General features: G+C 45.9%; 1 protein-coding gene across 1 annotated transcript in view; it reads right to left on the bottom strand.

Annotated features, from left to right (window-relative positions):
* The window catches only part of LOC143774201 (alpha-N-acetylneuraminide alpha-2,8-sialyltransferase-like), a 132,520-nt gene that overhangs the window by 20,361 nt on the left and 87,844 nt on the right, over positions 1-24,315 (bottom strand). The window contains exon 4 of the mRNA XM_077261575.1: positions 18,961-19,102. Within this exon, the coding sequence (XP_077117690.1) occupies positions 18,961-19,102 (142 nt within the window). The remainder of the gene's footprint in view (positions 1-18,960; positions 19,103-24,315) is intronic.

The following is a 24,315-nucleotide window of genomic DNA, read 5'->3' as shown; positions in this document are numbered from 1 at the left end:
GTCTCTCTAATGCACCTTCAGTTTTTCAGTCCTTCATGCATGACATTTTCCGGAAGTATCTGGATAAATTTTTGATTGTTTATCTGGATGATATTCTGTTTTTTTCTGATGATTGGGACTCGCATGTGGAGCAGGTCAGGATGGTTTTTGAGATTCTGCGTGAAAATTCTTTGTTTGTAAAAGGCTCAAAGTGTCTCTTTGGTGTACAGAAGGTTCCCTTTTTGGGGTTCATTTTTTCCCCTTCTGCTGTGGAGATGGATCCAGTCAAGGTCCGAGCTATTCATGATTGGACTCAACCCTCGTCAGTTAAGAGTCTTCAGAAGTTCTTGGGTTTTGCTAACTTCTACCGTCGTTTTATCGCAAATTTCTCTAGTGTTGTTAAACCGCTGACGGATATGACCAAGAAAGGCTCTGATGTAGCTAACTGGGCTCCTGCTGCCGTGGAGGCTTTCCAGGAGTTAAAACGCCGGTTTACTTCGGCGCCTGTTTTGTGCCAGCCTGACATCTCACTTCCTTTTCAGGTTGGGGTGGATTCCGTGGTGGATAGGTTGCAGCGGATCTGGGGGCATGTGGTGGACAACTTGAAGTTGTCACAGGAGAAGGCTCAGCGTTTTGCCAACCGCCGCCGCGGTGTGGGTCCCCGACTTCGCGTTGGGGATTTGGTATGGCTGTCTTCTCGATTTGTTCCTATGAAGGTCTCCTCTCCCAAATTTAAGCCTCGCTTCATTGGTCCTTACAAGATATTGGAAATCATTAATCCTGTATCCTTTCGCTTGGATCTTCCGGTGTCGTTTGCCATCCACAACGTATTTCATAGGTCCTTGTTGCGGCGGTACGTTGTGCCTGTGGTTCCTTCTGCTGAGCCTCCTGCTCCGGTGTTGGTTGAGGGCGAGTTGGAGTACATGGTGGAGAAGATCTTAGATTCTCGTCTCTCCAGGCGGAGGCTTCAGTACGTGGTCAAGTGGAAGGGATATGGTCAGGAGGATAATTCCTGGGTGGTCGCCTCTGATGTGCATGCGGCCGATTTAGTTCGTGCCTTTCACGCCGCTCATCCTGATCGCCCTGGTGGTCTTGGTGAGGGTTCGGTGACCCCTCACTAAGGGGGGGGTACTGTTGTGAATTTACCTTTTGGCTCCCTCTAGTGGCTACTAGTGATTTGACTCTGGGTATGTCATTCATCCCTTGTATGCTCACCTGGGTCGTTAGGTCAGGGGTGTTGCTATATAAGCTCCCTGGACCTTCAGTTCAATGCCTGGCAACGTTGATATCAGAGCTAATCTGTAGTGCTCTTGTCTACTGATCCTGGTTCCTGCTTGATTAAGCTAAGTCTGCTTTCTTGCTTTTTGCTATTTGTTTTTGTTTGCATTTTTGTCCAGCTTGCATATTATCTGTTTCCTGACCTTGCTGGAAGCTCTAGGGTAGCTGGTGTTCTCCCCCCGGGCCGTTAGACGGTTCGGGGGTTCTTGAATCTCCAGCGTGGATTTTGATAGGGTTTTTGTTGACCATATAAGTTATCTTACTACATTCTGCTATTAGTAAAGTGGGCCTCTCTTTGCTAAAATCTAGTTCATCTCTGTGTTTGTCATTTCCTCTTACCTCACCGTTATTATTTGTGGGGGGCTACTATCCTACTTTTGGGGTCTATTCTCTGGAGGCAAGAGAGGTCTTTGTTTTCCTCTTCTAGGGGTAGTTAGTCCTCCGGCTGGCGTGAGACATCTAGCGACCAACGTAGGCATGTTCCCCGGCTACTGCTAGTGTTGGCGTTAGGAGTAGATATATGGTCAACCCAGTTACCACTGCCCTATGAGCTGGATTTTTGTACGTCGCAGACTTACTTGTTTCTCTGAGACCCTCGCCATTGGGGTCATAACATTGATGTACCCGAAGAGGTGCAAGAAGCCTGTACCGGTGAAGGTGTGCATGAGGCCTTCAGAAAAGCAGTGGAAGCATGTAGTGTGCACTGGGCACCAGAGACTAAACAGTTGGTGATACTGTCGACTATGGAAGTCACAGTGAAGCGGGTGGCTGTCCTGAGGGATATGCACCTACACTGCCTCTGTACAAAGCAGAAAATCATTTTGAAGAATGATGAAGCCGTTCGACGTTTGGAGCGTGAAAGGAAGGCTCTTAGTCGGCTAGGCTTAGTAGAAGACACAGTCCAAGTACCCAAAGTTCTGGTGGCGAAAGTCATTGGGAAACTTGGGAGAGTGATGCAGGAGATGATGGATAAATCCGGTCTGAAGAGACTGAGGATACCAGCTGATGAAGAGGTCCAGGCCATGGGTGAAGATGGGATGGTTCCGTTCCTGGTTGCCGGATCCAGAGAGAGTCTTAGGAATATCCGCATGCTCCTGGAATATCGCATGGCATACCTAAGGGAGGTAGAACAGCTGAGACTTGAGAGACTGCAAGTTAATAAACAGCTGCCAGAGAGGCGAAGAGTTGCTCTAAAGCCTGGAAGTCCTCAAGCTGAAGTTAACAGAGGATATAGACGTAAAGAGAAGAGCTGCTCTCCGAAGGAAGACAATAGGAGAGATCAACGACCGAGAGAGAACCAAAGGTGGTCAGATGGAAGAGCTAGAAATAGTGACTCCTCAGTTAGCTCAGGGCTCAGTGGCTTAAGCGGCAGATCCTGTAGCAGACGAGATGACACGGGGTCATCGTTATCAAAGGATGTGACGGAAAGGGATGACAAATGCCGACGAAAGGGTTCAATAACAGGCCCTGACTTAGACAGACGGTGTGGCTGTCAAGGATGACTGAGAGGGGTCTCTAGTCGGTTTAGGACAAGTGCCAAGCCTCACGGATTTAGGCAGAGGGGGGAGGTATGTAGCATGGCTAAAGGTTGGATAGTCGACGGGAGGTATGTATCACAGAGAAGGCTTGTCGCTGTGATGTAACCTGGAGTGTTTTCTTTAATGCACATAAAGTAATAAGGCATTGTTTGGTATATTTGGGTCCGGGTTACGGGTAGCTGTGAGAGATGGGAGGGTCTGGCTACCCATATACCTCACCCCTGGGTAAGGGGCATAACCATGCCTATCAAGGGCTACGTTCACATTTGCGGCCAGCGCCGCAGCGTCGGGCGCCGCAGCGGCGCCGCATGCGTCATGCGCCCCTATATTTAACATGGGGGCGCATGGACATGCGGCGCACTTGCGTTTTGCGCCGCATGCGTCGCTGCGGCGCCCGCGTCGGGGCGCAGAGGACGCAGCAAGTTGCATTTTTGCTGCGTCCAAATTCAATGAAAAAAATGACGCATGCGGCGCAAAACGCAGCGTTGTGCATGCGTTTTGCTGCGTTTTTGTTTGCGTTGTGCGCTGCGGCGCCGACGCTGCGGCGCACAACGCAAATGTGAACGTAGCCTATGTTTGTTTCAGGACCTGTGGTGATGTCAGAACCACATGTCTAATCATGTGACAGGTACCTGGGTGTGGTTTCAGGCTACATAATGGAGGTGTGTTTGGCACATGCTGGTGAGTGTTTGGGAATCTGTGAGTGTGGACAGAGATCCCTGTGTCCAGGCGGGACACTACAGACAGGAGTCTGTGTGTGTGGAGGAGAAAGCCTCCATAGTGTGTTAAGGCCCCAGGACTGGGCCTGCGTGCTGGACATAGCACAGCTTGTGTCCCGTCAGGCCTGAGAAGAGCAGAGCTCTTCTATGGATGTTTATGCTGTGTTGGCCTGATATACAGACTGTTTTCCTTTTTGTTGCTGCCTTGCTGGTTTATGGTGTGAATAAACCTACATGAACACTGAAGAGAATGTGCCTCCTGTTTCCTCCTATGCACCTGAGCGAGTGAATCCCTACAGTGTGTTTATACACGTGTGTACATGTACAATATGCACTGTATGTAAGTATACAATGAGGGGAAAAAGTATTTAGTCAGCTACCAATTGTGCAAGTTCTCCCACTTAAAAAGATGAGAGAGGCCTGCAACTGACATCATAGGTAGACCACAACTATGAGAGTCACAATGAGAAAACAAATCCAGAAAATCACCTTGGCTGATTTGGCAAGATAGATTTTACAAATGATGGTGGAAAATAAGTATTTGGGGCGTAACTGTCTCCTCTCCAAATCGCACCTCACCACCTGTGCGCTCGACCCCATCCCACCTCCTCCCCAACATCACCACCACTCTTATCCCATCCCTAACCCACCTATTCAACCTATCACTATCTTCTAGCACTTTTCCTTCTGCGTTCAAAAATGCCACAATCATGCCTATCCTTAAAAAGCCAACCCTTGATCCAACCGTTATGTCCAGCTATCACCCAATATCGCTGCTTCCATTCGCTTCCAAACTCCTGGAGCAGCACGTCCACGCTGAACTTTCCGCCCACCTCTCATCTAACTTACTCTTTGACAATTTACAATCTGGTTTCTGCCCTATCACTCAACTGAGACAGCCCTGACCAAAATTAATAACGACCTACTTACAACTAAAGCTAAGGGATAATACGCTGTACTCCTCCTTCTAGACTTGTCCTCTGCTTTTGACACAGTTGACCACTGCCTCCTAGCCTCCTACTACAGATGCTCTCCCCCTTTGGCATAAAAGACATCGCCCTATCCTGGATCTCCTCATACCTCATCAACCGCACATTCAGCATCTCCAACTCCCACACTAACTGCTCATCCCACCCTCTCTCTGTCGGAGTCCCCCAAGGCTCTGTTCTAGGACCCTTACTCTTCTGAATCTATACACTTGGCCTGGGACAATTCATAAAGTCCCATGGATTCTAGTACCATCTTTATGCTGATGACACTCAGATCTACCTCTCTGGCCCAGACGTCACCTCTCTGCTGTCCAGAATCCCGGAGTGTCTATCAGCCATATCCTCCTTCTCCTCTCGCTTCCTCAATGTGGACAAATCTGAACTCATCATCTTTCCTCCATCTCATAGATCTTCCTTACCTGAGCTATCTATCGCAATTAGCGACATCACGCTTTACCCCGTACCAGAAGTCCACTGCCTCGGAGTAACCCTTGCCTCTGCCCTGTCCTTCAAACTGCAATCTAATCCTGTCGTCTTTCCTCCTCCTGTCACCTACAGCTCAAAAATATCTCCAGATTCCATCCTTTCCTCAACCGTTAATCTACTAAAATGCTTGTGCATGCCCTCATCATCTCCCGCCTTGACTACTGCAACATCCTTTTCTGTGGCCTCCCTGCTAACACCCTTGCACCTCTCCAGTCCATCCTTAACTCTAATTAATCTCTCTCCTTGCTACTCCTCTGCTTCCCCTCTCTGCAAATCTCTTCACTGGCTCCCATTCCCTCAGCGTATCCAGTTCAAATTACTAATACTGACCTACAAAGCCATCCATAACCTGTCTCCTCCATATATCTCTGAACTAATCTCCCGATATCTTCCTTCATGTAACATTTTCAAGGGTGCCAACACTTTTGGCCGTGACTGTATACATGTACTGTATGTAAGGGCATGCATGTGCTATATGTAATTATGGGTATTTTTGTAGAGTACTAGTAACCTTGTTCTAATTTTAAAATGCACATTGCACATTCTCTATTTTGGTCTCTTTTTGGTCACATAGCTCTAACAATATCTAGAGGAGTGTTTGGGTCATTGTCTTACTGTCCGTTAAGTGCAAGCCAGACAGGATATCAGGATGTTGCCAAATACTATGAAAGCTGTTGTGATCCTAGTGGTAGAGGATCTCAAATGAACAAACTAAGCCTGCTAGCACAAAAACTAGCTCATAGGGAGGTGGTAACTAGGCTGACCGAATATCTGATCCTAGCACACAACTAACAGTAGCCAGGGAACGTACCTACGTTGATTCTAGACGTCTCGCACCAGCCGGAGAACTAACTAACCCTTTCAGAGAAAATAAGACCTCACTTGCCTCCAGTGAAGGGACCCCAAAGATAAAATACAAGCCCCCAACAAATAATAACGGTGAGGTAAGAAGAAAAGACAAACGTAAGTATGAACTAGATTTAGCAAAGTGAGGCCCACTAAATAATAGCAGAAAATAGAAAGAGAACTTATTCGGTCAGCAAAAAACCCTACAAAAATATCCACGCTGAATATCCGAGAACCCCCGCACTGACTAACGGTGCAGGGGGAGAATATCAGCCCCCTAGAGCTTCCAGCAAAAATCAGAATCACATAGTAACTAGCTGGAACAAAATATCAGTAATGCGGATAACAAAAATAAGAAAGCAGGACTTAGCTTATCTTGCAAAAAGCAGGAGACAGGAGCCAAAAGACTTAGACTGGTAACATCGATTCCAGGCACCATACTGAGTTTCCAGGAAGACTAAATAGGAACACCCAAGGCCAAACGACCCAGGTGGGTAAAAACCTGGAGACAGACAATCCAAGTGTCATACCGCTAGTGAACACAAGAGGGAGCAAGAAATACAATTCACAACAGAAAGCTATGCTGCAAGACGTCTTGAATTAGGAAGAAATTACAAAGAGTGTTACTAGAAAAGGTCTTCCCACAACATCACACCTCCTTCACCATGCTTCACGGTGGGCCTTTTACAAACACATGAAAGTTGGTAGGTACCAAACATCTCAAATCACAGATTTCAACTAATCTAATGATCAGACATCCTGGAGTTGCTTGGTCCAAACATGTCTCTTTATCTTGTTTGTGGTCTTCAGTAGCGGTTTCTGTGCAGAAATTGTCCATGAAGCCCAATTCTGGCAGTCTTCTTTGGGCGGTTGATGTTTATGTATGTCTGCTACTAGATCTCTGTGCATCATTTATGAGAGCTATTATCTAAAGTGCTGTTAATTTGCTTTTTCAGCAACTATGGGTACAGACAATACCAGAGTTTCACAGCCTATTGGGAGAATGCTTGTAGCAGGATTGCTGCACTACCACAACCATAACAAGTGGTGAAGCCTTTGCGACTGGGAGCTATGCCTCACACATTCGCCCATCCTCAACATCCACAGGGTACAGTATTGATATCACACATCAACTTAACTCGATACTGATTTCACTTGTCCAAGGTAAAACATTAAACACCGAATAATATCCCTTACGGGGTCATGAAGGGTAAGATATAACAAAACCAAAAAGAAAAACCTTCACTCAAAGACCAGAAATAATTGAAAAATATATATTAATGTTTATTGAAGACAAACATACATATAAATAAAAAACATAATAGAAACCACCAGTGCAGAAACGGTGGGTCACACACGGGTCTAACCTCAGTGCAAGCATAAATTCAATAGAATACAAACATAATTTACAGCCTCAGGTAATGTACATATATAATATGAGAGCTACATGTAAAATATACAGTTAAATACAGTAAAGTGCTAGTGTGCAGTAGTGCAAATAAATACCGCTATACTGTGCCAATGTGCACTGATATAATAAATATCACATAATCCACATTAAGGCATAACAAACTAGGCTGAAATAAATAACAGGAAAAAAGACATATGTTAAATGTATGCTTAGCACAAAAAGATGAAATACAATGTCTAGGTATAGTTACCAAGAGGATGACCCCGGGGACCCACCACACCCGACGTGCGTTTCGCACGGAAACGACGAAGCATTTCCGTGCGAAACGCGCGTCGGGTGTTGTGGGTCCCCGGGGTCATCCTCTTGGTAACTATACCTAGACATTGTATTTCATCTTTTTGTGCTAAGCATACATTTAACATATGTCTTTTTTCCTGTTATTTATTTCAGCCTAGTTTGTTATGCCTTAAAGTGGATTATGTGATATTTATTATATCAGTGCACATTGGCACAGTATAGCGGTATTTATTTGCACTACTGCACACTAGCACTTTACTGTATTTAACTGTATATTTTACATGTAGCTCTCATATTATATATGTACATTACCTGAGGCTGTAAATTATGTTTGTATTCTATTGAATTTATGCTTGCACTGAGGTTAGACCCGTGTGTGACCCACCGTTTCTGCACTGGTGGTTTCTACTATGTTTTTTATTTATATGTATGTTTGTCTTCAATAAACATTAATATATATTTTTCAATTATTTCTGGTCTTTGAGTGAAGGTTTTTCTTTTTGGTTTTGTCAAGGTAAAACATTGCCAATCCTGGGGGACAAAAGCCATACAGTGGACGTGTTTTGCAACAACTCAACTGCTGGCTGGCTTCCCTTGAACTGAAGGTGGAAATAGTTGTCAAAAACAATGTCCAAAACATTTTGACTCCCTTATGGCCGAGCAAAGAAACTCATTCTCCTTACATGGCCCATTGCCTGTATTTAATAGTGCAACATATTCCGCACAAATATACCTGATTGAGGGGAATGGTCAATCTGGTCAGGAAAATGTCAGCTCACGTCAACCATTCTTGGATTGAAGAGCACACCCTCCAGCATTACCAAAACAGAACAGCCTACCAGAAGAACAAGTGACTTTCAATGAAATTCAACTTCCTGAAATTCAATTCTGCATATTTTGGAGTACCTGTATAATTAGCATAAAGTCATGTCAAACCATTTCATGCGGTGGCCAAACGGGAGCATGGGTTACGTTGAAATCTGCTATTGGCAGCTAATGAGCTGTGAGGAAAATGTGTTGCCTACTAAAACCTTTTGAGATTAAGTGTAGATAAATCCCCTATATAGTCCCCAGTGTTATTTGTGTGTAGGTGTGAGTAAGAGCATGTATTAATATGTAAGGATCTGTGGTTATCTTCTGTAATTGTATGCTCCAATGTTTGTGTTTGAATGATGTTCGGCATTTGTACAACATGTCTGTTTATCTGTGTGGTTAATGTGTGTGTTCACATACATCCGTTTTTGTTGAGGGCACCCTTGCTGTGTGGTTTGGCCGAGCTCCCAACATGAATCTTACCGCGCTATTGGAAGGTGTAGCCTGCCGTCTATCCTATTTTTTTTTTTCAGTGGTAAAGTTACAGGAACCGCAAACTCTAACTGCATCTCCCATCCTCACAGTTATTTTTCTGGAGGTTCACTACTCGCTTTGGGTATAGATAAATCCTCCTTATCAGGGAACAGCCAGCGTATAATAGAGATATCCAACCATTGCCATCAATTTGTCACAAATAGCACACCGCTGCCATCAATTGTCAGGACCATCACACAATTGACTGACAACTGATGGATGAGGCCACTGCAGCTTTTGCTACTATGCCAGTCATGTGTTTCCAAGTGAACTTATAGTATATATGCAGCGCCCCAGAGTCCTGGTCGTTGCAGTAATGTCGCTATTCCACCAGGGTGAGTGATATTACGTCTGATTGTACTAAAGGAGTTCACCTGACCAGGTGTCACAAGTCACACACTACACTTCACACTCCAGTCCACGAGGGGGAGCCTTGCTTCTATTTATTAGGGCACACCTCACACACGGGTAAAACTGGTGGGTTGGATAGAAAGTTAGTCAGACGCTGCCTGGGTTTTGACCCAGAGGGTTCCTGTCAGGCAGACAGGGGGAGAAGGAGAAACATCTGAGCTGCAGACACAGGTCCCTGTAGGGGCGGAATCCTGACAGAGGCCAGGCACAAGATAGAACATTACGGAGCTGCGCCTGCACTCATTGCGGCAGCATCCTAAGAAAGGACACGAAGCGAAGGGTATTGTGGAGAGTGAGAAACGAAGTCACAGCACAAGGAGACAACACCAGGAGGAGTTCTGCCCTGAGAGAGGCTGCCTCCTTCTGAGGCGCGTAGCCGGTGGCCGGAACACTGAGGGAGTAATTGACTCTACGCATTACTTCAGAGACCGGCAGGACAGTCAATTCCAAGTTGGTTGCCCGACCTTAATACCTAAGAAGACACGGAGGCAAATTGTGGGAGAGGGGCGTCTGTTGTGAACTATACTTTTTGGCTCCCTCTTGTGGTCACTAGCGGTATGGCACTTGGATATTCTTTCCCCAGGTTTGTAGTCACCTGGTTCGTTAGACCCTGGGTGTTCCTATTTAAACTCCCTGGATTCTTAGTCCAGTGCCTGGCAACAATGTAATCAGTCCTTGTCTGGTTGCTCCTGTCTACTGGTCCTGATTTTTGCAAGATAAGCTAAGTCCTGCTTTCTTATTTTTGTTCATTTGTATTGTTCAGTTTTTGTCCAGCTTGTTCATAATGTGATTCCTGTTTTTGCTGGAAGCTCTTAGGGGGCTGATATTCTCCCCTCACACCGTTAGTCGGTGCGGGGGTTCTTGGATATTCAGCGTGGATATTTTTGTAGGGTTTTTCGCTGACCGCATAAGTCCGCTTTCTATATTTCTGCTATTATATAGTGGGCCTCTCTTTGCTGAATCTAGTTCATACTTACGTTTGTCCTTTCTTCTTACCTCACCGTTATTATTTGTTGGGGGCCTGTATCTACTTTGGGGTACCTTTCTCTTGAGGCAAGTGAGGTCTGATTTTCTCTGAAAGGGTTAGTTAGTTCTCCGGCTGGCGCGAGACGTCTAGAACCAACATAGGTACGTTCCCCGGCTGCTATTAGTTGTGGGCTAGGATCAGGTATGCGGTCAGCTCAGTTACCACCTCCCTATGAGCTGGTTTTTTATGTTTGCAGACTTTGCTGAAAACCCTGAGATCCTCTACCATTGGTATCATAACAGAATGCCAGGCCGAGTGAATAGTTAATGCATTGCAGAAGTGGGATTAAAAGAAAAGAAGTTCTGAGTTTTTTTTTTTTCTTCCTCCCCATTGCCTCTGAGTGGCTTGAAGCTCTGCTGCAGACATGAATGTTCAGACTCTGATTGCTAGTGTGGATCAGCTTGCTGCACGTGTGCAGGGCATTCAGGATTTTGTTATTAGCAGTCCTATGTCAGAGCCGAAGGTACCTATTCCTGAGCTGTTCTCTGGAGATCGATTTAAATTTAGGAATTTTAGGAATAATTGTAAATTGTTTCTATCTTTGAGACCTCGTTCGTCTGGAGACTCAGCTCAGCAAGTTAAAATTGTTATCTCCTTCTTGCGGGGCGACCCTCAGGATTGGGCTTTCTCATTGGCGCCAGGAGATCCGGCATTGGCAAATATTGATGCGTTTTTTCTGGCGCTCGGATTGCTTTATGAGGAGCCCAATCTTGAAATTCAGGCAGAGAAGGCTTTGCTGGCTATCTCTCAGGGCCAGGATGAAGCTGAAGTGTATTGCCAAAAATTTCGGAAATGGTCCGTGCTTACTCAGTGGAATGAGTGTGCTCTGGCCGCAAATTTCAGAAATGGCCTTTCTGAAACCATTAAGAATGTGATAGTGGGCTTCCCCATTCCTACAAGTCTGAATGATTCTATGACGCTGGCCATTCAAATTGATCGGCGTTTGCGGGAGCGCAAGTCCGCTAATCCTCTGGCGGTGTTGTCTGAACAGACACCTGACTTAATGCAATGTGATAGAATTCAGACTAGAACTGAACGGCAAAATCATAGACGTCAGAATGGGTTGTGTTTTTACTGTGGTGATTCTACACATGTTATATCAGCATGCTCTAAACGCCTAACAAAGTTTGTTAGTCCTGTCGCCATTGGTAACTTGCAGCCTAAATTTATTTTGTCTGTGACTTTAATTTGCTCATTGTCTTCCTACCCTGTTATGGCGTTTGTGGATTCAGGTGCTGCCCTGAGTCTTATGGACTTGTCGTTTGCCAAGCGCTGTGGTTTTGTCCTGGAGCCTTTGGAAAATCCTATTCCTCTTAGAGGGATTGATGCTACGCCATTGGCGGAGAATAAACTGCAGTATTGGACACAAGTGACCATGTGCATGACTCCTGAACATCGGGAGGTGATTCGTTTTCTTGTTCTGCATAAGATGCATGATTTGGTCGTTTTGGGTCTGCCATGGTTACAGGCCCATAATCCAGTTTTGGATTGGAGGGCTATGTCTGTGTCAAGTTGGGGTTGTCAGGGTATTCATTGCGATTCCCCGTCAGTGTCTATTGCTTCCTCCACTCCTTCTGAAGTTCCTGAGTATTTGTTGGACTATCAGGATGTATTCAGTGAGTCCAGGTCCAGTGCTCTTCCTCCTCATAGGGACTGTGACTGCACTATAGATTTGATTCCTGGTAGTAAGTTTCCTAAGGGACGATTATTTAATCTGTTGGTACCTGAGCATGCCGCGATGCGTTCTTATATAAAGGAGTCTTTGGAGAAAGGACATATTCGTCCATCCTCTTCCCCTCTTGGTGCGGGATTCTTTTTTGTGGCCAAGAAAGACGGATCTTTGAGACCTTGTATCGGCTTCTGAATAAAATCACGGTTAAATTTCAATATCCTTTGCCACTATTGTCGGACTTGTTTGCCCGGATTAAGGGTGCCAAGTGGTTCACCAAGATAGATCTTCGTGGTGCGTACAACCTTGTGCGCATTAAGCAGGGAGATGAATGGAAAACTGCATTTAATACGCCCGAAGGTCATTTTGAGTACTTGGTGATGCCTTTTGGGCTCTCTAATGCTCCTTCAGTGTTTCAGTCCTTTATGCATGACATCTTCCGGAAGTATCTAGATAAATTTGTGATTGTTTATCTGGATGACATTTTAGTTTTTTCTGATGATTGGGATTCTCATGTAAAGCAGGTCAGGATGGTGTTTCAGGTTTTGCGCGATAATGCTTTGTTTGTGAAGGGCTCAAAGTGTCTCTTTGGAGTGCAGAAGGTTTCCTTTTGGGGTTTTATTTTTTCCCCTTCTGCTGTGGAGATGGACCCAGTCAAGGTCCGAGCTATTCATGATTGGACTCAACCCACGTCTGTTAAGAGTCTTCAGAAGTTTTTGGGTTTTGCTAATTTCTACCGTCGTTTTATTGCTAACTTTTCTAGCGTTGTTAAACCTCTGACGGATATGAACAAGAAAGGTTCTGATGTTGCTAATTGGGCTCCTGCGGCCGTGGAGGCCTTCCGGGAGCTGAAGCGTCGGTTTACTTTGGCGCCTGTTTTGTGCCAGCCTGATGTCTCACTTCCCTTTTAGGTTGAAGTGGATGCTTCTGAGATCGGCGCAGGGGCTGTTTTGTCGCAGAGAGGCTCTGGTTGCTCTGTGATGAGACCATGTGCTTTCTTTTCCAGGAAGTTTTCGCCTGCTGAGCGGAACTATGATGTTGGTAATCGGGAGTTGTTGGCCATGAAGTGGGCATTTGAGGAGTGGCGTCATTGGCTCGAGGGAGCTAAGCATCGTGTGGTGGTCTTGACTGATCACAAAAATCTGATGTATCTCGAGTCTGCTAAACGCCTGAATCCTAGACAGGCTCGTTGATCATTGTTTTTCTCCCGTTTTGACTTTGTGGTCTCATACCTGCCTGGTTCGAAAAATGTGAAGGCTGATGCTCTCTCTAGGAGCTTTGTGCCTGACTCTCCTGGAGTCTCAGAGCCGGCTAGTATTCTTAAAGAGGGAGTAATCTTGTCGGCCATTTCTCCTGATTTGCGACGTGTGTTGCAGAGATTTCAGGCTGGTAGACCTGACCCTTGTCCACCTGACAGACTGTTTGTTCCTGATAAATGGACCAGCAGAGTTATTTCCGAGGTTCATTCCTCGGTGTTGGCAGGGCATCCTGGGATTTTTGGTACCAGAGATTTGGTGGCTAGGTCCTTTTGGTGGCCTTCCTTGTCACGGGATGTGCGTTCTTTTGTGCAGTCCTGTGGGACTTGTGCTCGGGCTAAGCCTTGCTGTTCTCATGCCAGTGGGTTGCTTTTGCCCTTGCCCGTCCCGAAGAGGCCTTGGACACACATTTCCATGGATTTCATTTCAGATTTTCCGGTGTCTCAGGGAATGTCTGTTATCTGGGTGGTGTGTGATCGGTTTTCCAAGATGGTCCATTTGGTGCCCTTGCCTAAGTTGCCTTCCTCTTCCGATCTGGTTCCTTTGTTTTTTCAGAATGTGGTTCGTTTGCACGGCATTCCTGAGAATATCGTGTCTGACAGAGGATCCCAGTTTGTGTCCAGATTCTGGCGATCCTTTTGTGCTAAGATGGGCATTGATCTGTCGTTCTCGTCTGCCTTTCATCCTCAGACTAATGGCCAAACGGAGCAAACTAATCAGACGCTGGAGGCTTATTTGAGATGTTTTGTTTCTGTGGATCAGGATGATTGGGTGACCTTCTTGCCATTGGCTGAGTTTGCCCTCAATAATCGGGCTAGTTCCGCTACTTTGGTTTCGCCATTTTTCTGCAACTCTGGTTTTCATCCTCGTTTCTCCTCAGGTCATGTTGAGCCTTCTGACTGTCCTGGGGTGGATTCCATGGTTGATAGGTTGCAGCGGACTTGGAATCATGTGGTGGACAACTTGAAGTTGTCACAGGAGAAGGCTCAGCGTTTTGCCAACCGCCGCCGTGGTGTGGGTCCCCGACTTTGTGTTGGGGATTTGGTTTGGTTGTCTTCTCGGTATGTCCCTCTGAAGGTTTCCTCTCCTAAGTTTAAGCCTCGCTTTATTGGTCCTTATAGAATTTTGGAGGTCCTTAAAAGGTGTCTTTTCGTTTGGATCTTCCTGTGTCGTTTGCCATTCACAATGTGTTCCATAGGTCTTTGTTGCGGCGGTACATTGTGCCTGTGGTTCCTGCTGTTGACCCTCCTGCTCCGGTCTTGGTTGAGGGCGAGTTGGAGTACGTGGTGGAGAAGATCTTAGATTCTCGTCTCTCTAGACGGAGGCTTCAGTATCTGGTCAAATGGAAGGGCTATGGTCAGGAGGATAATTCCTGGGTGGTCGCTTCTGATGTTCATGCAGCCGATTTGGTTCGTGCCTTTCACGCTGCCTATCCTGATCGCACTGGTGGTCGTAGTGAGGGTTCGATGACCCCTCCTTAAAGGGGGGGTACTGTTGTGAACTATACTTTTTGGCTCCCTCTTGTGGTCACTAGCGGTATGGCACTTGGATATTCTTTCCCCAGGTTTGTAGTCACCTGGTTTGTTAGACCCTGGGTGTTCCTATTTAAACTTCCTGGATTCTTAGTCCAGTGCCTGGCAACAATGTAATCAGTCCTTGTCTGGTTGCTCCTGTCTACTGGTCCTGATTTTTGCAAGATAAGCTAAGTCCTGCTTTCTTATTTTTGTTCATTTGTATTGTTCAGTTTTTTGTCCAGCTTGTTCATAATGTGATTCCTGTTTTTGCTGGAAGCTCTTAGGGGGCTGATATTCTCCCCCCACACCGTTAGTCGGTGTGGGGGTTCTTGGATATTCAGCGTGGATATTTTTGTAGGGTTTTTCGCTGACCGCATAAGTCCGCTTTCTATATTTCTGCTATTATATAGTAGGCCTCTCTTTGCTGAATCTAGTTCATACTTACGTTTGTCCTTTCTTCTTACCTCACCGTTATTATTTGTTGGGGGCCTGTATCTACTTTGGGGTACCTTTCTCTTGAGGCAAGTGAGGTCTGATTTTCTCTGAAAGGGTTAGTTAGTTCTCCGGCTGGCCCGAGACGTCTAGAACCAACGTAGGTACGTTCCCCAGCTGCTATTAGTTGTGGGCTAGGATCAGGTATGCGGTCAGCTCAGTTACCACCTCCCTATGAGCTGGTTTTTTATGTTTGCAGACTTTGCTGAAAACCCTGAGATCCTCTACCATTGGGATCATAACAGGCGTCACTAGGGTCCCTATAAATAAGCTCCAGGCCTACCCCGTCATATGGGTTGTCCTATCCATACCATCTGGGGGACAGAGAGAGAGAGAAGATCAGAAACATCCACGAAAGTTGTGAGGACTATCCCGTGGTGCTCAGCAGGGAGGTACTACAACACACAGGCGCTAGTAGGAAGGCTACTGATTTCCACCTGGATAAGGGAACTCTGGATGTGCCTTCGGACTGGCCGGATTCTGCCTGCCCTGCGAACGGTACTCTGGACTGTGGACCCTGAAGTCTTCAGTAAAAGGTAAAGAGACTGCAACTTTTGTGTCCTCGTTATTCATTGTGCCTTACATCGTCCACCATCACCGCCTACACATCTGGGAAGCCCCGGGGATACACTTCACCTGTGGGAAGGTATGCCATCTAGCTGCCATTCCATCACCCCAGTGGACCCCTAAGCAGCGTCGGTCACCATGACCGAATACCACAGGTGGCGTCACGAACACCAGACTAACTACACCTTTAATTGGACGCCCCTCAGAAGGGCCATGGACCGGGTCGGGCCACCGTGACATCCCCAGAACCGAGAGAGATAGACCTGGTACCGAGTACCCCATTGCCCTACACGTGGGGGCGCTCCATATATACAGTGGGTACAGAAAGTATTCATATCCTTTTTCACTGTTTCATTGAAGCCATTTGATAAAAAAAGTTCATTTTTTCTCATTACTGTGCACTCTGCACCCCATCTTGACTGAAAAAAACAGAAATGTAGTATTTTTTGCTAATTTATTAAAAAAGAAAAACTGAAATATCACATGGTCATAAGTCTTCAGTCCCTTTGCTCAGTATTGAGTAGAAGCACCTTTTGAGCTAGTACAGCCATGAGTCTTCTTGGGAATGATGCAAGAAGTTTTTCACACCTGGATTTGGGGATCCTCGGCCATTCTTCCTTGCAGATCCTCTCCAGTTCCATCAGGTTGGATGGTGAACGTTGGTGGACAGCCATTTTCAGGTTCTTCAGAGATGCTCCATTAGGTTTACGTCCGGGCTCTGGCTGGGCCGGTCAAGAATGGTCACAGAGTTGTTCTGAAGCCACTCCTTTGTTATTTTAGCTGTGTACTTATGGTCATTGTCTTGCTGGAAGGTGAACCTTCAGCCAACTCTGAGGTCCAGGGCACTCTGGAAGAGGTTTTCATCCAGGATATCTCTGTACTTGGCCGCATTCATGTTTCCTTCAAGGACAGCCAGTCGTCCTGTCCCTGCAGCTGAAAAACACCCCCATAGCATGATGCTGCCACCACCATGTTTCACTGTTTGGATTGTATTGGGCGGGTGATGAGCAGTGCCTGGTTTTCTCCACACATACTGCTTAGAATTATCACCAAAAAGCTCTATCTTCATCTCATCAGAACATAGAATCATATTTCTCATAGTCTCGGAGTCCTTCATGTGTTTTGTATCAAACTCTATGCGGGCTTTCATATGTCTTGCACTGAGGAGAGGCTTCCGTTGGGCCACTCTGCCATAAAGGCCCGACTGGTAGAGGGCTGCAGTGATATTTGACTTTGTGGAACTTTCCCCCATCTCCCTACTGCATCTCTGAAGCTCAGCCACAGAGATCTTGGGGTTCTTCTTTACCTCTCTCTCACCAAGGCTCTACTCCCATGATTGATCAGTGTGGCTGGATGGAATACTTCTGGTGGTCCTAAACTTCTTCAATTTAAGGATTATGGAGGCCACTGTGCTCTTAGGAACCTTGAGTACTGCAGAAATTCTGTTGTAACTTTGGCCAGATCTGTGCCTTCCCACAATTCTGTCTCTGAGCTCCTTACCCAGTTCCTTTGACCTCATGATTCTCATTTGGTCTGACATGCACTGTGAGCTGTGAGGTCTTATATAGACAGGTGTGCGCCTTTCCAAATCAAGTCCTATCAGTTTAATTAAACACAGCTGGACTCCAATGAAGGAGTAGAACCATCTCAAGGAGGATCACAAGGAAATGGACAGCATGTGACTTAAATACGAGTGTCTGAGCAAAGGGTCTGAAAACTTATGACCAAGTGATATTTCAGTTTTTCTTTTTTATAAAATTTGCAAAAACATCTACAGTTCTGTTCTTTTTTCCAGTCAAGATGGGGTGCAGAGTGTACATTAATGTGAGAAAATGCTCTTTTTTGAATTTACCAAATGGCTGCAATGAAACAAAGAATGAAAAATGTAAAGGTGTCTGAATACTTTCCGCACCCACTGTATGGGTATACAGTATATATACTGTGTATATATATATATATATATATATATATATATATATATATTTATTTATATACAGTATATATATATGTGTAACACCCCAGGGTCCTGGTTGCTACAGTGGCATTGCTTTCCTCACAGGGAGAGTGATGTCAAGCTTGTCAGCAAGGTAAGATCTCGTTCATCAGGGAAAAACAAGCATACAAATTGTTCACACTCCAGGCCAGAAGGGGGAGCCCTGATCCAGCTTATGGGTGGCTCCCCTATACATATATTCTGGTCTGGGGGGAAAGTCAGTGAGTCTGTCAAAGAAATAGGGTAGCAAGCATTCAGACAGTGAGTGTTGGAAGGACTGAAGGGCCGTGTAGCCAAGAAGGTGGTGTAGCTCCTATAGAAAGAGAGAATACAGAAAGAACACATTTTAGTGAGCGTGCGGGAGAGTGAGGCAAAGGAGAGGAAACAACTGGGGTGAATAGCGGTGACTGAGCTACCTTCTTGCAGAACGCAGATACCAGTAGTTGGAAGACCGAGGTGGTGCCTGAATCCATGTGGCACAGCAGAAACCGGCAGGGCAGATGATTTCATGTCACCTGTCCACCTTAACACCTGAGACACAGTAACGCATAGAGCCCGGGTCATGATAGAGATCCTGTAAAAAGGCTCGAGTAACCTGTCATGCAGGTATTGTCCTACCGTTTAAGGAGGACAGAGAGAACAGTGAGGACTTTGTGTGAGGCCTCAGGCAGCAAAGGACTACAACACCACCACGCTAGGAGGAAGGCTTCTAACTCCACCTGGTAAAGGGGACAGGAGGTGTCTATCTCACACCACGGGGTCGTAGCCCAAAGGGTTAGAGTAAAATGTTAGCTGGTTTTCCCCTTTACAGTTCATGATGAAGCCATGCAGGTCACCTCTCCAGAAATGTTCTAACGGTTAGGTCCTATTTTTCATTACATTTCTGACACTCTACTTCTTGTACATTCCCCTGTCCACAATCTGCTCTGTGGAACTGTCTCATTTTTCTAATCATTTTAGTGTCATAAGAATTTAGAAAAACACAATTACAGAAGTGGGAAATGTAAAATCAGTGATCAGGTTACTGCAATCAATGCCTCTATGACAACCCTGCACCAACCGCTAATCTCTGGATCACTGCACATACATGGACTGTGCGGTATTTGCCACTATGTGTCAGTGTGTGAGATGATCGCATTACCTCTGGAAACAGCTTGTAGAGACTCTCCGTGATGTTCTTAGCTCTCTTTTCTGCATCGTACTGAATAGTCTGTCCAACCGCACTGTTCTCCTGGGTCATTATCAGTGTTCGAGAGGCGTTACAGCACATCCGAAACTGGGACCTGTAAAAACATAGAGAGATGAGCAGAGGACAAGAAGAAGGAGGAAACCCGATATATATGCTCAGCACCAAACATTGTACTGTCCACATGTTTTATAGCAGGACTCATGACTGCGTATCCCAAGATTGGACCTTCGAGACCCGTATAGTGCCTTCCCCCGACCACATTTACCCAAAGAAAAGCCTCCTACCCTCAATAAAGACTAGTGTTGAGCGATACCGTCCGATACTTGAAAGTATCGGTATCGGAAAGTATCGGCCGATACCGGCAAAATATCGGATCCAATCCGATACCGATACCCGATACCAATACAAGTCAATGGGACTCATGTATCGGACGGTATTCCTGATGGTTCCCAGGGTCTGAAGGAGAGGAAACTCTCCTTCAGGCCCTGGGAACCATATAAATGTGTAAAAGAAAGAATTAAAATAAAAAATATCGCTATACTCACCTCTCCGACGCAGCCGGGACTTCAGCGAGGGAACCGGCAGCGTTGTTTGTTTAAAATTCGCGCTATTACTTGGTTACGTGAATTCCCGGCTTGTGATTGGTCAGGTCGGCCATGTTGCCGGGACGCGGACCAATCACAGCAAGCCGTGACGAAATTACGTCACGGCTTGCTGTGATTGGTCCGCGTCCCGGCAATATGGCCGCCCTGACCAATCACAAGCCGTGACGTCACGGGAGGCTGGACACGCGCTCATTTTAAAATGGGCGCGTGTCCAGCCTCCCGTGACGTCACGGCTTGTGATTGGTTGACCGCGGCGCAACCAATCACAAGCCGTGACGTCACGGGAGGCTGGACACGCGCCCATTTTAAAATGAGCGCGTCCAGCCTCCCGGCTTGTGATTGGTTGACCGCGGCGCAACCAATCACAAGCCGGGAGGCTGGACGCGCTCATTTTAAAATGGGCGCGTGTCCAGCCTCCCGTGACGTCACGGCTTGTGATTGGTTGCGCCGCGGTCAACCAATCACAAGCCGGGAGGCTGGACGCGCTCATTTTAAAATGGGCGCGTGTCCAGCCTCCCGTGACGTCACGGCTTGTGATTGGTTGCGCCGCGGTCAACCAATCACAAGCCGGGAGGCTGGACGCGCTCATTTTAAAATGGGCGCGTGTCCAGCCTCCCGTGACGTCACGGCTTGTGATTGGTCAGGGCGGCCATATTGCCGGGACGCGGACCAATCACAGCAAGCCGTGACGTAATTTCGTCACGGCTTGCTGTGATTGGTCCGCGTCCCGGCAACGTGGCCGACCTGACCAATCACAAGCCGGGAATTCACGTAACCAAGTAATAGCGCGAATTTTAAACAAACAACGCTGCCGGTTCCCTCGCTGAAGTCCCGGCTGCGTCGGAGAGGTGAGTATAGCGATATTTTTTATTTTAATTCTCTCTTTTACACATTTTAACATTAATGTTGTTGCGATACCCGATACCCGATACCACAAGAGTATCGGAATCCCGGTATCGGAATTCCGATACAGCAAGTATCGGCCGATACCCGATACTTGCAGCATCGGAATGCTCAACACTAATAAAGACATGACAATTATTTCTTTGGATAATTTGGCCACAGCGGCCATTTTATTAACAAAACAAACATAAATAATACTGTTTATACATTTGTATAAAAAACATGAGGGGAGGGTTCTTGGAGCTAATAAATCTGGCACCCAATGGGCAAAAGCCCAAACCAACTTTTAAGTGGAAAAAACCTTCTTTACCCTCAGCCGTAACCACCAGCTCGAGGGCACCATGTAACCCGTTTTCCGGGCAAACAAACCCCAAAGCTCCCGAGGTAAACTCCCCGTCCAGAGCCAGTAAACCAAAGCCAGATCAACCCCATAAAACACCAACTCCAAGAACCCCGCCCCCGGCCAACCAACCATTGTGATGACATTACGACTTGAACCCCTATATAAAGAGACTTATTAAAATCCCGAATCCCTTTACTACTCCCCCCAAGCCTGATAAAAAACAAACCAAGAACTAAAAAACAAGGGAGGGTGGGTGGGCTTCTCGCTTCACTGAGTAAAAAGGTAATGGCCCCCTTTCCCGCACTTTTCCACGAACCCGCCCCCAATCACGGACCACCCCCTTCTCCTCCCATCCCTTAAACCAATACGCACTGCCCCTGCCTCAATTTAAACGAAGCTCCTTCAAGTTCCCTTGGCAACGCAGTCATGGGGGGCTTTCGTTAACTGCGTTCCTACAGCCCCCCCCCGCTTGACTGCGTATCCCAAGATTGGACCTTCGAGACCCGCATAGTGCCTTCCCCCGACCACATTTACCCAAAGAAAAGCCTCCTACCCTCAATAAAGACATGACAATTATTTATTTGGATAATTTGGCCACAGCGGCCATTTTATTAACAAAACAAACATAAATAATACCGTTTATACATTTGTATAAAAAACATGAGGGGAGGGTTCTTGGAGCTAATAAATCTGGCACCCAATGGGCAAAAGCCCAAACCAACTTTTAAGTGGAAAACACCTTCTTTACCCTCAGCCGTAACCACCAGCTCGAGGGCACCATGTAACCCGTTTTCTGGGCAAACAAACCCCAAAGCTCCCGAGGTAAACTCCCCGTTTGGGGGAGTAGTTATATTCTTGTACATACGGGGCAGTATTATAGTAGTTATATTCTTGTACATAGTGGCAGTATTATAGTAGTTATATTCTTGTACATAGGGGCAGTATTATAGTAGTTATATTCTTGTACATAGGGGCAGTATTATAGTAGTTATATTCTTGTACATAGGGGGCAGTATTATTTTAGTTATCTTCTTGTACATAGGGGGGAAATATTATTGTAGTTATATTCTTGTACATAGGGGGCAGTATTATAGTAGTTATATTCTTCTACATAGGGGCAGTATTATAGTAGTTATCTTCTTGTACATACGGGGCAGTATTATAGTAGTTATATTCTTGGACATAGGATCAGTATTATAGTAGATATCTTCTTGTACATAGGGGCAGTATTATAGTAATTATATTCTTGTACATAGGGGCAGTATTATAGTAGTTATATTCTTGTACATACGGGGCAGTATTATAGTAGATATATTCTTGTATATAGGAGCAGTATTATAGTAGTTATATTCTTGTACATAGGAGCAGTATTATAGTAGTTATATTCTTATACAAGGGGCAGTATTATAGTAGTTATATTCTTGTATATAGGGGCAGTATTATAGTAGTTATATTCTTGCACATAGGAGCAGTATTATAGTAGTTATATTATTGCACATAAGGGCAGTATTATAGTAGTTATATTCTTGTATATAGGGGCAGTATTATAGTAGTTATATTCTTGTATATAGGGGCAGTATTATAGTAGGTATATTCTTGGAAATAGGGGCAGTATTATAGTAGTTATATTCTTGAACATGGGGCAGTATTATAGTAGTTATATTCTTGTACATGGGGGAAGTATTATAGTACTTACAGTATATTCTTGTACATAGGGGCAGTATTATAGTAGTTATATCCTTGTACATAGGGGACAGTATTATAGTACTTATATTCTTGTACATAGGAGCAGTATTATAGTAGTTATATTCCTGTACATGGGGGCAGTATTATAGTAGTCATATTCTTCTACATAGGGGCAGTATTATAGTAGTTACATCCTTGTACATAGGGGAAAGTATTATAGTACTTATATTCTTGTACATAGGAGCAGTATTATAGTAGTTATATTCTTGTACATAGGATCAGTATTATAGTAGTTATATTTTTGTACATAGGAGCAGTATTATAGTAGTTATATTCTTGTACATGGGGGCAGTATTATAGTAGTTATATTCTTGTACATAGGGGGCAGTATTGGAGCGCCCCCATGGGGCCATGTTTTACTCGGTACCGGGTCCATCAGTTCACAGGGGGATGTCACGGTGGCTGACTTTCTGGCCCTGGGACATCTGTGTAAAAGGGAAAGGTCTTTAAAGGGGAAATGTTTGTGACGCCACCTGTGGTATTCGGTCAGGGTGACCGAAGCTGCTTGAAGGGGTTCGCTGGGGTGATGTTATGGCAGGTAGATGGTATACCTTCCCACAGGTGAAGTGTGTCCCCAGGGCTTCCCCGGTATGTAGAAGGTGGATGGTGAGAGGTGCAGTGAAGAACGAGGACACAAGGTTGCAGTCTCTTTACCTTTACTGAAGGCTTCAGTGTCCACAGTCCAGGGCACCAGATCACAGGGCAGGCAGAGTCCGGCCGGTTTGGAGACAAGTCTGGAGTCCCCTTATCCAGGTGGAAATCAGTAGCCTTCCCTTGCTCTGCAGTGTTGTAGTTCCTTACTGCCTATGGCTTCACATAAGGTCCTCACGGATGTAATGTCTTTCTCTCTGTCCCCCGTATAGGATAGGACAAACCCGTATGACTGGTGGCTTGAGGAGGTTTATAGGGACTCTATCATGCCCCAGCCTCTAAGGGGCCCCACCATGCCTCCTGGGTGTAAGGCAGACAGCTAACGTGAAATTAGCTGTCCTGCCGGTCTCTGGAGCAAGGCATAAAGGTCGTTACTCCTTCGGTGTTCCGGCTACCAGGATTCTGTGCCTCAGAAGGAGGCAGCCTGTGTAGGGCTGGTCCCCTTCTGGTGTCCTCTCCTTTGCTACGACTTCCTTTACGCTCACTGCAATACAGTTCTGCCATGTCTCTTTCTGGGGGCTGCAGCTTTGAGGGCATGCACAGCTCCATGTCCTTTCTCCTTCATTCTCTGACAGGATCCCACCCCTGTCAGGGACCAACTAACTGCTGAGCTCAGTCAGCAACTAACTAACTTTCCCTACAGGTGACCAGTTTTACCAATGTGGGGAGTGACCTAATAAATAGGAGCAAGAGCTCCCCCTGATGGCCTGGAGTGTGAAATGTGTTGCATGTTTGTGATACCTGGATGCAGTTGTCCGTCTTTGCCTCCAAAAGTAGCATCACTCTACCCTAGAGGAAAATTACATTACTGCAACGACCTGGACCCTGGGGTGCTGCAGTATTATAGTATAGGTATATGTTGTGAATTCCGTTCTCGGGCTCCCTCCTGTGGTCATGAGTGGTACTGTGTGAGTTTGTTCTTGGGCTCCCTCTGGTGGCCTTTAGCGATAAGGCTGGTCTTGGCTGGGTTCAGCTGCTTCATTTCCTGCTATGCTGGGCCTATTTAATTCAGCTGGACCTTTACTTGTCGCCTGCTGTCGGTGTATTCAGTCCTGATTT

The sequence above is a fragment of the Ranitomeya variabilis genome, chromosome 5 (genome assembly GCF_051348905.1).
Source record: "Ranitomeya variabilis isolate aRanVar5 chromosome 5, aRanVar5.hap1, whole genome shotgun sequence".
NCBI classification, from domain to species: domain Eukaryota; kingdom Metazoa; phylum Chordata; class Amphibia; order Anura; family Dendrobatidae; genus Ranitomeya; species Ranitomeya variabilis.
This window is presented reverse-complemented; position numbering and strand designations above follow the sequence as displayed.